Source organism: Thalassophryne amazonica, chromosome 1 (assembly GCF_902500255.1).
Source record: "Thalassophryne amazonica chromosome 1, fThaAma1.1, whole genome shotgun sequence".
Classification (NCBI taxonomy): Eukaryota; Metazoa; Chordata; class Actinopteri; order Batrachoidiformes; family Batrachoididae; genus Thalassophryne; species Thalassophryne amazonica.
The window spans coordinates 148,010,193-148,025,783 of NC_047103.1; the positions used below are offsets into that span (position 1 = coordinate 148,010,193).

The following is a 15,591-nucleotide window of genomic DNA, read 5'->3' on the forward strand; positions in this document are numbered from 1 at the left end:
TGCAAACCGATTGTTTCAGCAGCTGTTTGAGTGGCTGGTCTCAGACGATCTTGGAGGTGAACATGCTGGATGTGGAGGTCCTGGGCTGGTGTGGTTACACGTGGTCTGCGGTTGTGAGGCTGGTTGGATGTACTGCCAAATTCTCTGAAACGCCTTTGGAGACGGCTTATGGTAGAGAAATGAACATTCAATACACGAACAACAGCTCTGGTTGACATTCCTGCTGTCAGCATGCCAATTGCATGCTCCCTCAAATCTTGCGACATCTGTGGCATTGTGCTGTGTGATAAAACTGCACCTTTCAGAGTGGCCTTTTATTGTGGGCAGTCTAAGGCACACGTGCACTAATCATGGTGTCTAATCAGCATCTTGATATGGCACACCTGTGAGGTGGGATGGATTATCTCAGCAAAGGAGAAGTGCTCACTATCACAGATTTAGACTGGTTTGTGAACAATATTTGAGGGAAACGGTGATATTGTGTATGTGGAAAAAGTTTTAGATCTTTGAGTTCATCTCATACAAAATGGGAGCAAAATCAAAAGTGTTGCATTTATATTTTTGTTGAGTGTAAATTAGGTTTCTTGATTTTGTTTTGTTTTTTGGCACACTGCTGCTTGCATGTTTGTGTTTTTGAAATTTTAGTTCAGGGCTCAATTTATACTTTGCATTAGTTATCATGGCTATATGTATATGTATAATTTTTATTTTTTGTTAAAGCGCTAGGTGTTCACAAGCTTTTACTTCTGCTTACACCCTTTCGGGCGCATGGGTGCATTGTCGGATTATTTTCTTTCTTTCTTTGTGTGTTTTTTTTTTTGTTGTTGTTGTCTTGGATCTGTGTGTGCCAAATAAATTAATTCATCTGTGGGATGCAATGCTGATGCCCCCAAATGGAAGATGGGTATGATTATCAGCCAAGAAATTTAAAGAGGTAACATAGCACTCAACTGGAGAATATTTACAAGATCTACCAAGCACACATCCATCATCTGATTGTCTCACCTGTTTAAAAGCAGCGTTGAGTAGTTTGAAGCGGGCCGACTTCCGCAGGGGAAGGCACAGACTGTAGAGGGTGTGTAGCACTGCACAAAAGAAGCTGCACAGTCCTAATTGCTTTCTCCTGGTCAACCACTGGTCCAACCAAGCTGGGAAGCGTTTGTACTTCGTGCCCTGCCACAGCTGGAGGTAAGCGGCGCACAAACCGGGCACGTAGACGAGCCCGAGCATCACAAGGGCTACACAAGGGAGAGTGACGTTGACGACCTCGATGGGCATTTTGTAGAAGACGTTCTTCTGTGTCATGACATAGGGGTGCAAGACTTCATGTACAAAGTTGTACAGGTAGAAGAAAAGAAACAGGACCACAGTGCAAAGGATAGGGACTCGCCAGGATGGAAAGAGATATAGCGGAAGGTTCTCCACCTCCAATGAGGAGGAGAGCAGGCCCATATCAACAGGAATGAAGCCCATGGTGTGGCACAGTTGCACAACAAAACTCTTTGCTTTGCTGTTGTTGCTGCACACAAATACCTGGAGGAATGATGACATAAATCAATTCAGTGGTGTTGGGAAAACAGTCTAGATTCCATTTCAAGAGCATCCCTACTCTAGTTTTCTCTCTTCCACTTTCCTACCAGCTGTTTTTGTTCAGATTTCCCTGATGTTAACAGCAAATGAACTCAGGAACAAACATGCACTGTCCTACTCGGATGTTGATGTATCCTACCTGTCTGCTTCCATCGCGAGGTCCAGCCTGGAGCGTCCAGGCTGATATCGTGTTAAATCCTTTGACCACAACGCTCTCCGGAAACCAGTCTGCCAGCTGTTCCGCATTTGATGGCCCGTCACGGTTGAGCCGTAATCCGTTGCTCACGTCCACCAGTGTTTTTCCAGCTAGCGCCTGTTTCAGATCTACCAACGTGGAGTAGTGTTCGGGGTGCACAGCAACAAAGATCACATCTGCCTGACTGGCTGCCTCCATCTGAGATGTGACCTGCAAGACAGCCACAATTTAAACCAGGGGTTTCAAAATGCTGGCTATGGTTAAGATTCATCTCAAGGCTTCACATCCTTGTTCACCACTTTTCACATTAATTACAGAATTGAATCACTTTGAAGTTAAAACATTTTTAATTAACCCTTTTCCCCCCTATGGCGTATTTATGAGAGAACAAGTTCACTTAAGTTTGAGATGCCTGCTTTATAGAAAGAGGACTATAACATTAGCCACATACATGGTTTAAAATAATCAGTAATCATTACAATTCAAAGCAGTGAGGCTGGTCAGTAAGTATTTGGACAGTGACAATTTTTGCAATTTTGCATCTCTAGTGCAGCAGATAAGCAAATTAATTGTGCAAATTTGTGACAAAGGCATGAAATTTGGCACACACATTCTAAATCAAAGTTTATTTTCAGACATGAAGTATCCTGGAGCTGGCTCCTAATGACCTACAGGGGTCAATGAAGACTTACTTGCACAGGGGTCAAAACTGAAAAGTTCTCCAATCAAATTTGGAAAGCAAATTATTTGTCTGATCATAAATATTCCTAAAAGGTGTAGGGTCATTTTTCAATTTTGTCCCCTATGTAATTATTATGCATTGACCCCTGTAGGTCATTACAGGTCAGCTCCATGATACATCCACAGCTGAAAATAAACTTAATGCCATATACTAATACACCTAAAAATTTGGTGTTTTTAAAAAAATCACAAAATGCACAATACCTTCTATATATGGGCTTAACTGCTAAACTACCACAATGGTGACAAAATGAAAAAGTCAAGATGTGCTTGTAGTCTAAACATTTAGCTTCAATTCAACCAGTTATTAAAGACATCACATAAAACATTTAGGAATTACAGCCATTTTTATAGACAACATTTTTGAGGCCATATTAAACCTAACTGTTAATACAAATCACTTTTACAGCTAGTTTTCTTTTGACAACTCAGGTGATGGATACATGAACATTGGCAGGTCGTTAAACATAATTTGGACGTCATTACTTGACACTTATTATTAAGACATACAAACAATATGGTACAGAATTATAAATACGTTAGGAGGCAGTTCTCCAAAACTCAAGTTTTTGGTTTTGTTTCCAAAATGGCTAATGCAATATTTTTGTTAAATCACTTGAATTACAGTAAAAAGTGTACAACAAACACAGCTTGATTATTTCTGCTGAACTCCCATTGTGGTGGTGCACAGAAGCAAAAAAATCCCACAAAAATTGTGTCACTGTCCAACTAGCTATGGTCCCGAGTGTAGAAGCTATTTAGTATCGTATGGCGTACTATAAGGCTACCTGTACTTAGTACAGCCTGGTTTGTTGTAACTTCTGCCAATCTTAAAGTTCTCCAGATAGTACAGATTTGTAGCTATTTATTCCAGACATTCTTGCATCAACATGGGGAATTTGATTAAGCACGGCTGAGGCTAATCACAGATGATAACCGCAGTTACACTTTAATATGACCCTCCAATCGTTAAATATTCCTCATCAACGTAACAATTTCTGGCAAAAATGGCTGTTATCCATTTTCATGTGGACAAGGGCATAGTATGTAATTGTTATTTGCTTCTCCCTGATGATGGGGAGGGGGTAGCTTCCCGCATCTGTAGCACCACCATGCTCAAAATTTCTGGAGAGATCCCTGCCAGTACTGTCCACAATGGGTCAGAGGAGAGTTACTTGAGAGAGTCATGTGGAGTTTAAACATCACAGGGTCTTGTTCACAACTGGGGCAAGTTAGAACATGAGACAGATAGATGGATTGGGGCAGTGTATGATGTTTTAAGGGCGCTGTACCAGACAGTCGTAGTGAAGCCGAGTCAGAAGGAGAGACTTAATTTACCAGTTTATTTACACTCCCATCCTTACCTATGGTCATGAACTTTGGGTAATGCCCAAAAGAATGAGGTTGCAGATACAACCATCAGAAATGACATTCCTCCATTTGGTGTCTGAAGCTGGACTATCCAGAAGGGACTCAAAGTAGAGCCACTGCTTTTTCGCATTGGAAGGAGCCAGCTGAGGTGGTTCAGGCATCTGGTGAGAAAAGCCCCCTGGTCATCTCCCGAGGGAGATTTTCTAGGCAAGTCCAACTGGGAGGAGGCCTTAGGGAAGGTGCAGGACACGCTGGAGGGACTATATTCCCCAACTGGTTTGGGACACCTCAGGACTTGGTTATGGATAGGGATGTGCTGGATGAGCTGCTTGGTCTGCTGCCACCTCAACCCAGATAAGCAGTAGAAAATAAATGAATGAATAAAATAGCAGTAGGTGCCAAGTCTGTAATCTGGTCATTTTCAAGGGTGTAAGCTCAGATGCATTCTGAGCATCCAGAACAGTAATTTTAATGTTTTGAGAAGACCATAAAGTGGACACCATTTGACTTATGCAATTTGAAACTGTGGATATAAGTACTTTATTCTGAGAATAGCCAGCATTGATTTTATTAACATCCTGGTGTAAATAAGGTATCACCACATGTGTAGAACTCAAAAAGAATGATAGGTTGAGTTTTCATTAAAAAAAACAACTGCAATGTGGTAAAATGCATTCATAAATATGAAAGAACAGGCTCTTAATAATGATTAACTATTGCATACTATTTTTTTTTTCTCAAGATTTGTTTTTACACAAGTTTGAAAAAACAACAGATCATAAGTTTAGGATAAATTACTTATGAATTTAATTTTCAAAGTGGCACTAATGACAACACTCATACTGAACATAATTTCGCTTGCATAGACTGATTTTGGAGATCAAGCAATAATTGCAGATGGGCTTTCTGAGGTCCCAGATAGCTTTTCTGATTTCAAATCTGGGCAAATGCAGTCCCAGAAAATTCTGAATGTGACAAACAAGAAACAGGTGTTGTAAACAAGTCAATGCTGCTAAAAATACAAACTTGCAGAAACAAAGATACTATTCTGACATGGTTTTACACATAAGACTGGGATGGCATGTTTCAAGTACACACACGTCAGAAGGTGGGGGGGGGGGGGAGGGGGGAGACACGTACCATATTCTGTCCCCCCTTGTTGAAAAGGTGGGGGGGACATGTCCCCCATCCCCCACCAAATTGCGCCCATGGTAATTTTATTTTAAAATTTCATCTCGCCTTCCTTTAAAAAACATAATACTGCAAGTCTGACAAACATGCTGTTTATAATGTGTTTATGATACCTTATAAATCCCATTTAATACTAGGTGTTCATCAAAAAATGTGGATAACTTTCTATACTTTATAAAATAATATATTCTATCTATTGGCAGTGACAGTTTTGAAACTAAATACTGGAATGACTATAGCTCAACTGGTAGAGCGGGTTGACCGTTAACTGAAGGTTCAGGTGGTTCAATTCTTGATTGCAGCTAAGAGTTCAAGTGTCCTTCAACAAGATACTGAACCCTCAGAACACTCAGCTTTAGAGTACCTTGACCCCATGGGAATTCCATGAGAAAGATGTGGAGAAAGAAAAAAAAAGGCAGAACATTAGGACTGCTTACAAAAATTGCTTCAGAAATTTACAATTTAAACTGAATAAGTACACTTTTTCATAACAAAGCCGAACTTGCTGTTTATTCTCAAAGACATTTCACAACTCAATCAAGCGACTTCATCTGAACCAAACTGGTATGATAACCCTAAAGCCCAATTTATGTTACTCCGTATCCACAGCTCTGTAGCGTTGTGAAGCCTCTCCGAGCACCTCTCTGTAGCCTGACGTGAACTTCTCAAAAATTGTAACTACACATCAAAATGACAGAGACTGCACAGGCTGTGATTGGTCACTTTTCCAGTTTCACTCCTGTGTCTACAGTCATATCTTAAAAATGTTTTCAGTGCACCTGGTGATTACATTCCGATCATGGATCAAATAGAGGAAAGTTTGGCAGAAGAGTCCGCAAATAAGACCACCTTGACAGCGCCGAAAAACTACAAAGATACGCAAACGACCCGCAATTCATGGAGGGAAACTGCATGCAATGCTGGTTTGGAGGTTGGTGATTCCATAAAGAAGTGGAGGATGTTGAGGGACAGATTTGCTTGTGTTAAAAAAAATCAACCAGCAGCAGTGGTGGTGATGTAGGCCACAACAAAGTCCCTACATTCTTCATGACACACCCCTTACTGTTCTGGCGGTAAATTGCATTGCAATACCCACCAATGCAACGGGGAACTTCGAAAGGGTCAACGCCCATGACAACTAATTGTGTGGACAGGAGTTAGAGAGTTGTAGAAGCACAACAAGGCCTTAAATTATACCACGCAGAGAGACTGTCTCAGCTGGAACACAAACAAGGTCATTCAGTGCAACCATAACAGGTTTTTGTACAGGTAGAAGAAGATGAACAGAGACAGGGTGCAGAAGACTGAAATTTGCCACAGCCTTGTTTCGCATTGTGTAAATATTTACCAAAAAAATAACGGTTATTATCCCCGGTGGGAAAGTGAATGTAAATACATAATGTAGCTATCTGCAGAGAAACCAAAACGTCAATTAGTCGGTGAATGAGTGTGTTAACAACAACAACGCACATAAGAAACGGCATTACCTCAACATCATCAGGGAACAGAGCCACGTATCGTTTGGGAGTTCGACTCCCCACCACCACTTGATAACCAGACGCCACCAGCCTGGTGGCGAGTGAGCGGGAGAAGTCGCCTGTTCCCAGGATGCCGATCATTGTAGTACCAGACTCTGACACACATGCTTCCAGGTGTCTTGAGCCTGGCCTTTCCCTTCTGTCTAAGATTAAAGGCTGCACCATCTCATCAGGCATAATGCATGGACAAACCTACAGAAAGAAGGAGACACTGGGCTTGGTCCACAAGAAAAAAATAAAATCTCTCTTAAAATATAATAATAATAATCATAAAAAAAGAAAACACACACACACACAAAGGAGAATAAACAAGGCATTTCAAAGCATCTTCTCTATAAAACATTACTGGATTATCATCTATGGCCACAAGATGTCACAGGCACCAGCTGCTCCTGTATACTGATGTGAAAGAAGTACTGTGATTCACACTGAGAGAAGAAGGTGGGAGTAATGGGAGATCTGAATAAGAAGGATGTGCTGGATCTTAGAAAAACTGTGACATTAATAATAATGCTGTCAAACAAAGACAATGTTCTTAAATACAAAGAGGAACCAGAACTGTCACACTACTGGGCACTCTACTTGTCTAGAATTTGTGGGACAGCCAGGCTAATGTAAGCAAGTCCCTTCGGTTTCTCCCTCGTTTCACTTGTGGTTGCCACACCGAATCAGAGGCGGATCTGCATGCTGAGTTGGCACAAATTTTAGCTAGGATGCCCTTCCTGATGCAAAACCACATCAGATGGAGAATGGAAAGGGGTGGCCTTAAAATAAGAACATTCTACACTGGAAACAAGTGTGCTTCCCAGCTTGGCCAACACGCCTGCCAATACTGAGGCTAAGGTATGGCTAATTACAATGTAAAAAAAAAAAAAAAAAGTGTATACAAGTTTTAAAATGATGGTGGCCAAATCATCAATGCACATGCTTCCAAAAAAGAAAGTTCTTGGTTCAAGACTGCCTGTGCCAAATTTCTGATGTAATGTAGCATTCCATCAGGAGGGGTATCCAGCATAAAACTTGGTCAAATGCAACAAATACTCCACAGGAACACATTACAGTACCTTACACTCTAGAACCCACACTGATGTACACTACTTCCCATTAGAAACTCTGTCCAAACTTTTGAATGGTACAACTAGAACCCATCCCAATAGTTCCCATTTTCATTCCACAGTGAGAAAATACAGACTATGTTCACTTGTATCACCATGTAATCATCACTGCTGAATTCATGCTGCTATGACTAAGTGACAGGGATATATATATATATATATATATATATATATATATATATATATATATATATATATACACATACACATACACACACACACACACACTCAACAAAAATATAAACGCAACACTTTTGGTTTTGCTCCCATTTTGTATGAGATGAACTCAAAGATCTAAAACTTTTTCCACATACACAATATCACCATTTCCCTCAAATATTGTTCACAAACCAGTCTAAATCTGTGATAGTGAGCACTTCTCCTTTGCTGAGATAATCCATCCCACCTCACAGGTGTGCCATATCAAGATGCTGATTAGACACCATGATTAGTGTACAGGTGTGCCTTAGACTGCCCACAATAAAAGGCCACTCTGAAAGGTGCAGTTTTATCACACAGCACAATGCCACAGATGTCGCAAGATTTGAGGGAGCGTGCAATTGGCATGCTGACAGCAGGAATGTCAACCAGAGCTGTTGCTCGTGTATTGAATGTTCATGTCTCTACCATAAGCCGTCTCCAAAGGCGTTTCAGAGAATTTGGCAGTACATCCAACCAGCCTCACAACCGCAGACCACGTGTAACCACACCAGCCCAGGACCTCCACATCCAGCATGTTCACCTTCAAGATCGTCTGAGACCAGCCACTCGGACAGCTGCTGAAACAATCGGTTTGCATAACCAAAGAATTTCTGCACAAACTGTCAGCAACCGTCTCAGGGAAGCTCGTCGTCCTCATCGGGGTCTCGACCTGACTCCAGTTCGTCGTCGTAACCGACTTGAGTAGGCAAATGCTCACATTCGCTGGCGTTTGGCACGTTGGAGAGGTGTTCTCTTCAACTCTATGCAAAGGAGATGTGTTGCACTGCATGAGGCAAATGGTGGTCACACCAGATACTGACTGGTATCCCCCCCCCCCCCCAATAACACAAAACTGCACCTTTCAGAGTGGCCTTTTATTGTGGACAGTCTAAGGCACACCTGTGCACTAATCATGGTGTCTAATCAGCATCTTGGTATGGCACACCTGTGAGGTGGGATGGATTATCTCAGCAAAGGAGAAGTGCTCACTATCACAGATTTAGACTGGTTTGTGAACAATATTTGAGGGAAATGGTGATATTGTGTAAGTGGAATAAGTTTTAGATTTTTTAGTTCATCTCATACAAAATGGGAGCAAAACCAAAAGTGTTGCGTTTATATTTTTGTTGAGTGTATATATATATATATATATATATATATACACACACACACACACACACGAGGGCTGTCCGTAAAGTATAGGTCCTTTTTATTTTTTTCAAAAACTATATGGATTTCATTCATATGTTTTTACGTCAGACATGCTTGCACCCTCGTGCGCATGCGTGAGTTTTTCCATGCCTGTCGGTGACGTCATTCGCCTGTGAGCACTCCTTGTGGGAGGAGTCGTCCAGCCCCTCGTCGGAATTCCTTTGTCTGAGAAGTTGCTGAGAGACTGGCGCTTTGTTTGATCAAATTTTTTTCTAAACCTGTGAGACACATCGAAGTGGACATGGTTCGAAAAATTAAGCTGGTTTTCAGTGAAAATTTTAACAGCTGATGAGAGATTTTGAGGTGATTCTGTCGCTTTAAGGACTTTTCACGGTGCGAGACGTCGTGCAGCGCTCTCAGGCAGCGTCATCAGCCTGTTTCAAGCTTAAAACCTCCACATTTCAGGCTCTATTGATCCAGGACGTCGTGAGAGAACAGAGAAGTTTCAGAAGAAATCGGTTTCAGCATTTTATCCGGATATTCCACTGTTAAAGGAGATTTTTTTAATGAAAGACGTGCGGACGGGTCCGCGCGTCGGGACGCAGCCGACGCGGTGCGGCGGCACAGGAAAAACACCTCCGTGTTGGTAACCATTTGTTAAAATCCAGTTGGCTTTTGATGGCTTTCAGTGGAGTGAGTATATGAGAAATTATTTATCAGCTGGAGATGTTCCAACGTGTCCTCAAGGCTTCCAACAGAGGTGTTTTTCCTGTGGCGGAGCGTCGCGGCGGCTGCGAGCCGACGCTGCAATCCGCCCGCACGTCTTTCATTAAAAAAATCTCCTTTAACAGTGGAATATACGGATAAAATGCTGAAACCGACTTCTTCTGAAACTTCTCTGTTCTCTCACGACGTCCTGGATCAATAGAGCCTGAAATGTGGAGGTTTTAAGCTTGAAACAGGCTGATGACGCCGCCTGAGAGTGCTGCGCGACGTCTCGCACCGTGAAAAGTCCTTAAAGCGACAGTATCACCTCAAAATCTCTCATCAGCTGTTAAAATTTTCACTGAAGACCAGCTTAATTTTTCGAACCATGTCCACTTCGATGTGTCTCTCAGGTTTAGAAAAAATTTTGATCAAACAAAGCGCCAGTCTCTCAGCAACTTCTCAGACAAAGGAATTCCGACGAGGGGCTGGACGACTCCTCCCACAAGGAGTGCTCACAGGCGAATGACGTCACCGACAGGCGTGGAAAAACTCACGCATGCGCACGAGGGTTCAAGCATGTCTGACGTAAAAACATATGAATGAAATCCATATAGTTTTTGAAAAAAATAAAAAGGACCTATACTTTACGGACAGACCTCGTATATATATATATATATACATATATATATATACATATATATATATATATATATACACACACACACACACACACACACACACACACACACACGTATGTAGACGTTTGGGCACGCCTGATGATTTCCATGGTTTTCCTTGATCAATCATTGGTTGTCTGGATCAGAAATTTCAGTTAAATATATCATATAGCAGACAAACAGTGACATTTGAGAAGTGAAATAAAGTTTATAGGATTTACAGAAAGTGTGCAATAATTCTTTAACCAAAATTAGGCAGGTGCATATATTTGGGCACCTCAACAGAAAAAAAAAAAACATCAATATTTAGTAGATCCTCCTTTTGCAGAAATAACAGCCTCTAAATGCTTCCTATAGCTTCAAGTGAAAGTCTGGATTCTGGTCGAAGGTATTTTGAACCATTCTTCTGCACAAAACATCTCAAGTTTGTTGATTTCTGAGCATGGACAGCCCGCTTAAAATCACACCACAGATTTTCAACAATATTCAGGTCTGGGGACTGAGATGGCCATTCCAGAACACTGTACTTGTTCCTCTGCATGAATGCCTTAGTAGATTTTGAGCAGTGTTTAGGGTCGTTGTCTTGTTGAAAGATCCACCCCCGGCGCAACTTCAACTTTGTCACTGATTCATGAACACTGTTCTCAAGAATCTGCTGATATTGACTGGAATCCATTGACCCTCAACTTTAACAAGATTCCTAGTACCTGCACTGGCCACACAGCATGATGGAACCACCTCCAAATTTTACTGTAGGCAGCAAGCGATTTTCTTAAAATGTTGTGTTCTTTTTCAGCTATGCATACTGTCCCTTGTTATGTCCAAATAACTCAGTTTTAGTTTCTTCGGTCCACAGCACCTTATTCCAAAATGAAGCTGGCTTGTCCAAATATGCTTTAGCATACCTCAAGTGACTCTGTTTGTGGCATGTACGCAGAAAAGGCTTCCTCTGCATTACAGCATCTCTTTGTGCAAAGTGTGCTGTGTTGAACGATGAACAGAGACATTCTCTGCAGCAAGATCATGCTATAGGTCTTTGGAGCAGGTCTGTGGGTTGACTATGACTGTTATCACTGTCCTTCGCTTCAGCTTATCTGCAATTTTTCATATCATATTATATATATATATATATATATATATATATATATATATATATATATATATATATATATATATATATATATATATATATATAGCCTGCAGACACACACTCCATCCCCCATGACCCTTAGGCTAATTGGAATAAGCAGGTAGTTTTCCACATTTTGTTATGTTACAGCTTTATTCCAAAATAGAGTATATTCATTTTTTCCCCTCAAATTTGTACAGACTATACCCTGCACTGACTGTAGCCATGAATGCTGCAAGACATTCATTTTGAAAAGGGAACGATAATGAGGTACCATTTAAGACTAAGTCTTAAAAACAACATTTCAAAACACAGGCATTGCAAAGGCTTGGAAAAGTTCAAGAAAAGTGTTTTGAGTTTGCCATCACTAATGTGCATTGCAGACAAAAAGTTTATGTATATCCCCAGCCACCCGTTCTACTGTATTAATTCTTTACTTCTAGTTTTACCATCTTGTTCTGTTGCATATATAATCCAGTAACTGGCCACAAAGCAGACATATCACTTGCCGTGGTTATAAGTTAACTTGTTAGCCAACGCTCACACAAAGTTGGACACCGGTAGGGGGACACACCAGCGAGCACACAGCATGCCCAGTATTCAGCAGAAGAGGTGCCGCCAGGGATTTTGGGCCCCAAAAAGAAATCTTCCTGGGCCACCTCCATATTATTTTGTCACTATTATAATTGTATTAGGGGCCTCTACGGGACACTGTCAAGCATGGGACACTGTCAAGCATGGGCCCCTACAATCTTTCTCCTTAAGGTGCCCTGACACTTGCACAATCCCGATTCACACACCTGCATACCCTGTGTTGTGCAGGAGAGTAAACTCGTCTAAACGTGAGAGGGGCGCTGGCGTGCGCAACTGCACGAAGAGACTTTTGAAATGTTAAAAAAAAATTTCACACATAACTGTCGTGCAACGACTGTAACGAGGTGTTGAATCTATGATAAACATACTTTTACAGCTGCACACAAGAAGGAAAGAACATGCAACTGTTTTATCAAGCCACGACAATGTAAACATGACAAATAATTACCTTTTAGACAGCCCCAAAGGCTTTCTCCAGCTCGTTCAGTGCGTGTGTGCGAACGGCTCTGGTTGGAGCAGTCCTCTGTGATTCAGGAAGCAATCAGAGCTGTTTTCAGCAGCCAACTTGCAGAGAAAATGACTAATCCGCTATGAAATAATTATTTTATATACACAGCATCCAGCGCAGAGCACGTGGCAGCCAGTGAAACAAAGCGCTGCATCCAGCTGGGAACACAGCGGGTGGGATCGTCACGACGACATGCGTGCAAGTCCGCAGATGAAAGTTATGCAAGTGTCAGAGCACCTTTATTCTCTCCTTATCTGCACCCCTGTTCAGCAGGTAAACAATTTATATGTAAATTCAAATACTGCTGTTCCAAATTTACCATAACCCATCAGACCTCCTCTATCTCTCCAGCAAGTATCAGATATGTCTACAGGATACTAAATTGGCAAAACAAAATTCCTATTTCAATGATCTGGTGTATCAAGTTTAACCACTGTCTAATCACTTCATCATTATTATGTACTCTTTCAATATGCTTTCAATATAAGTTAGAAGATGCGATATTTTATTGATTTATCATGTTATTGCTTACACAACACTGGGCTTGATTTACCCATCCAACCAGCACAAGGAGGTAATTTGTTTTAATAGTTATTTGTGGCAAAAGTACAGGCTTCCTCTTTAAGCCAGCATGAGACCTGAAATGAAGAAAATTATGCAAAAATAAAGTTGTGTTTGCAAAATCCAAACTGAACACCAGTGCATGCTCCAAAATTGCAATTCTCTCTCTCTTTTTTTTTTTTTACATTTCCTACTTTCTCAAAGCTTGTTAGAATATATATCCTAAGGGGAAAACAATCAAATTCAGATTAAAGCCTCCATTTTTAAACTATGGGGATCAGTCTATCTGAGCATTACTGTCCTTTTGTAAAATATTAATTAGGATTCCTATTATTTCCTTGTCTCTAATGACGTGACCTACATTAGATCAGTGAAAGCAATGAGGAGCAATCATCTAAAAAATACAATTTATTACTGGATATTAAACACTTTAAATCCAGTAGATAATAAATATTTGGTTCGAGAATATCATTCATTTTACTCAAGCAAGAAATCACCAAACACAAAAATTACTAAAACAGTGTGTCAGCATTTCGTATATTACTGATATTTAACCTACAAATTCCAACTCGAGGGCGCGTTGCAGTTAAACTTGAGAATAAAGTGTCAAAGTATTTTTGAAAAATCTCGTCTTGGAAGTTAAGTAGAAAGCCGAAATGAGCAGAAATCTGAAATCATACAGACAGTGCCCCACGGAACGTTTAGCTGTTTTATGAACTCGCCGTTAGTTAAATTTTCTTAAAATAAATACAAAAACAGTGTGAAGAAACACTGTCGTCCTCCTTGGCCGAACTCGCGGCAAGTTTAACAACGAACAACGTAACTTTTGTAAACATACATCCAAATACTAACACTAACCTTGTTAGAACGACAGCTTCTTTGATATCACTTAGCCGCTGCTAGCATAAAGTAGAATGTCGACTTAAAGTTACCGACTCATGTCGCTACGGTAAAAACCAAAAGCTGTTTACGGTTTGCGGCGCGTCTCTTCCTGATTAGATGACGCGCCCGACAAGCACCGCCTCGGCCACGCCCCCATATGTGTGGACAAGATAAAGCTGAACACGCGATAGGGAAAAAAAAAATGTACAGTTAGACACAGATCTGATCTTGGACAAAAACAGAGTACCAAGGGCACTGCACTTAAAAATTTAAAGTCAGGAAGAAAAATATCACCACTGACAGACAGCAAAAAAAAAAAAAAAAAAAAAAACCGGCCTGGTTCACAGATTTCTGAAATTTTAAAAGAGGCTCCACCCACATTGTCGCCACACCACCTTGTGTTAAAAAAAAAAAAAAAAAAGTTAAAACATAAATTTCTCTTTGGAAAAGAATCTTTAACAAGGGCGGCGCTGGCGGAAAAAATATCCTGGTTGGGGGGAGCTATGCCTTGATTGGAGAGCTGCGTCAACATGGCGCCATTTTGGGTCTAACTGCGCTGAACTACTGAATGGATCGTTTATGTTTTCAACATTTTTTAAATCATTTAACCACATACAGCAACAGATCCACGTACAGGTGCTATCAGAAAAATATAAAAATAGTTAAGCTATCAAATTTACATAAATTTACAATTTATGATGATTTATTTAATAAATTTAAAGCCTGATTTATGCAGCTGCTGCTCTTTAACTCCGTGTCATGCAATGAGGTGCGTGACAGTTTTAAAGTTCTCTGTCTCTGGATTATGTTTTATTATGGACTAATTTTGTGTCCCTGTGCCTTCTGGTGGTCAGCCTTGCCCCTGGCGCAGGTGGTGCAGGCCTGGATGTAAGCCCGGACATCAGTCTCCAGGGACGCCCACCAGAAGCGCTGCCGGACTACTGCCACGGTCCTACGCACCCCTGGGTGGCAGGAGAGTTTGGACCCGTGACAGAAGTCCAGGACGGCAGCCCTGGCCTCTGGTGGGACGTATAGTCTGTTCTTTGGTCCTGTTCCGGGATCCGGGCTCCGTGCCAGGGCCTCCCGGACGGTCTTCTCCACGTCCCAGGTCAGAGCAGCCACGATAGTGGACTCCGGGAGAATGGGTTCCGGTGGATCCGACAGCTCGGTCTTGACTTCCTGTTCATGCACCCGGGACAGGGCATCCGATCTTTGGTTTTTGGTCCCGGGGCGGTAGGTGATCCGGAAGTCAAAACAGCCGAAAAACAGTGACCAGCGGGCTTGCCTGGGGTTCAGTCGCTTGGCGGTCCTGATATACTCCAGGTTCCGGTGGTCAGTGAAAACCGTGAAAGGCACAGACGCTCCCTCCAGCAGGTGTCTCCACTCCTCAAGGGCCTCTTTCACCGCAAGGAGCTCTCGATTGCCCACGTCATAGTT

The 15,591-nt window shown here is 41.6% G+C and overlaps 1 protein-coding gene across 2 annotated transcripts in view; it reads right to left on the minus strand.

The window, feature by feature from the left end:
* The window catches only part of LOC117515169 (metalloreductase STEAP3-like), a 30,965-nt gene extending 16,697 nt beyond the window's left edge, over window positions 1–14,268 (minus strand). The window contains exons 1-4 of one of the 2 annotated variants that reach the window (XM_034175644.1): window positions 14,131–14,268; window positions 6,577–6,819; window positions 1,730–1,996; window positions 1,006–1,533 (exon numbers count right to left, since the gene is read on the minus strand). In XM_034175644.1, the coding sequence (XP_034031535.1) occupies window positions 1,006–1,533; window positions 1,730–1,996; window positions 6,577–6,804 (1,023 nt within the window). In that variant the 5' untranslated portion in view covers window positions 6,805–6,819; window positions 14,131–14,268. Of the gene's footprint in view, window positions 1–1,005; window positions 1,534–1,729; window positions 1,997–6,576; window positions 6,820–14,127 lie in introns of both variants that reach the window. The other variant, XM_034175651.1, reaches the window with a different exon arrangement.
* Between the last annotated feature and the right edge of the window lie 1,323 nt (window positions 14,269–15,591).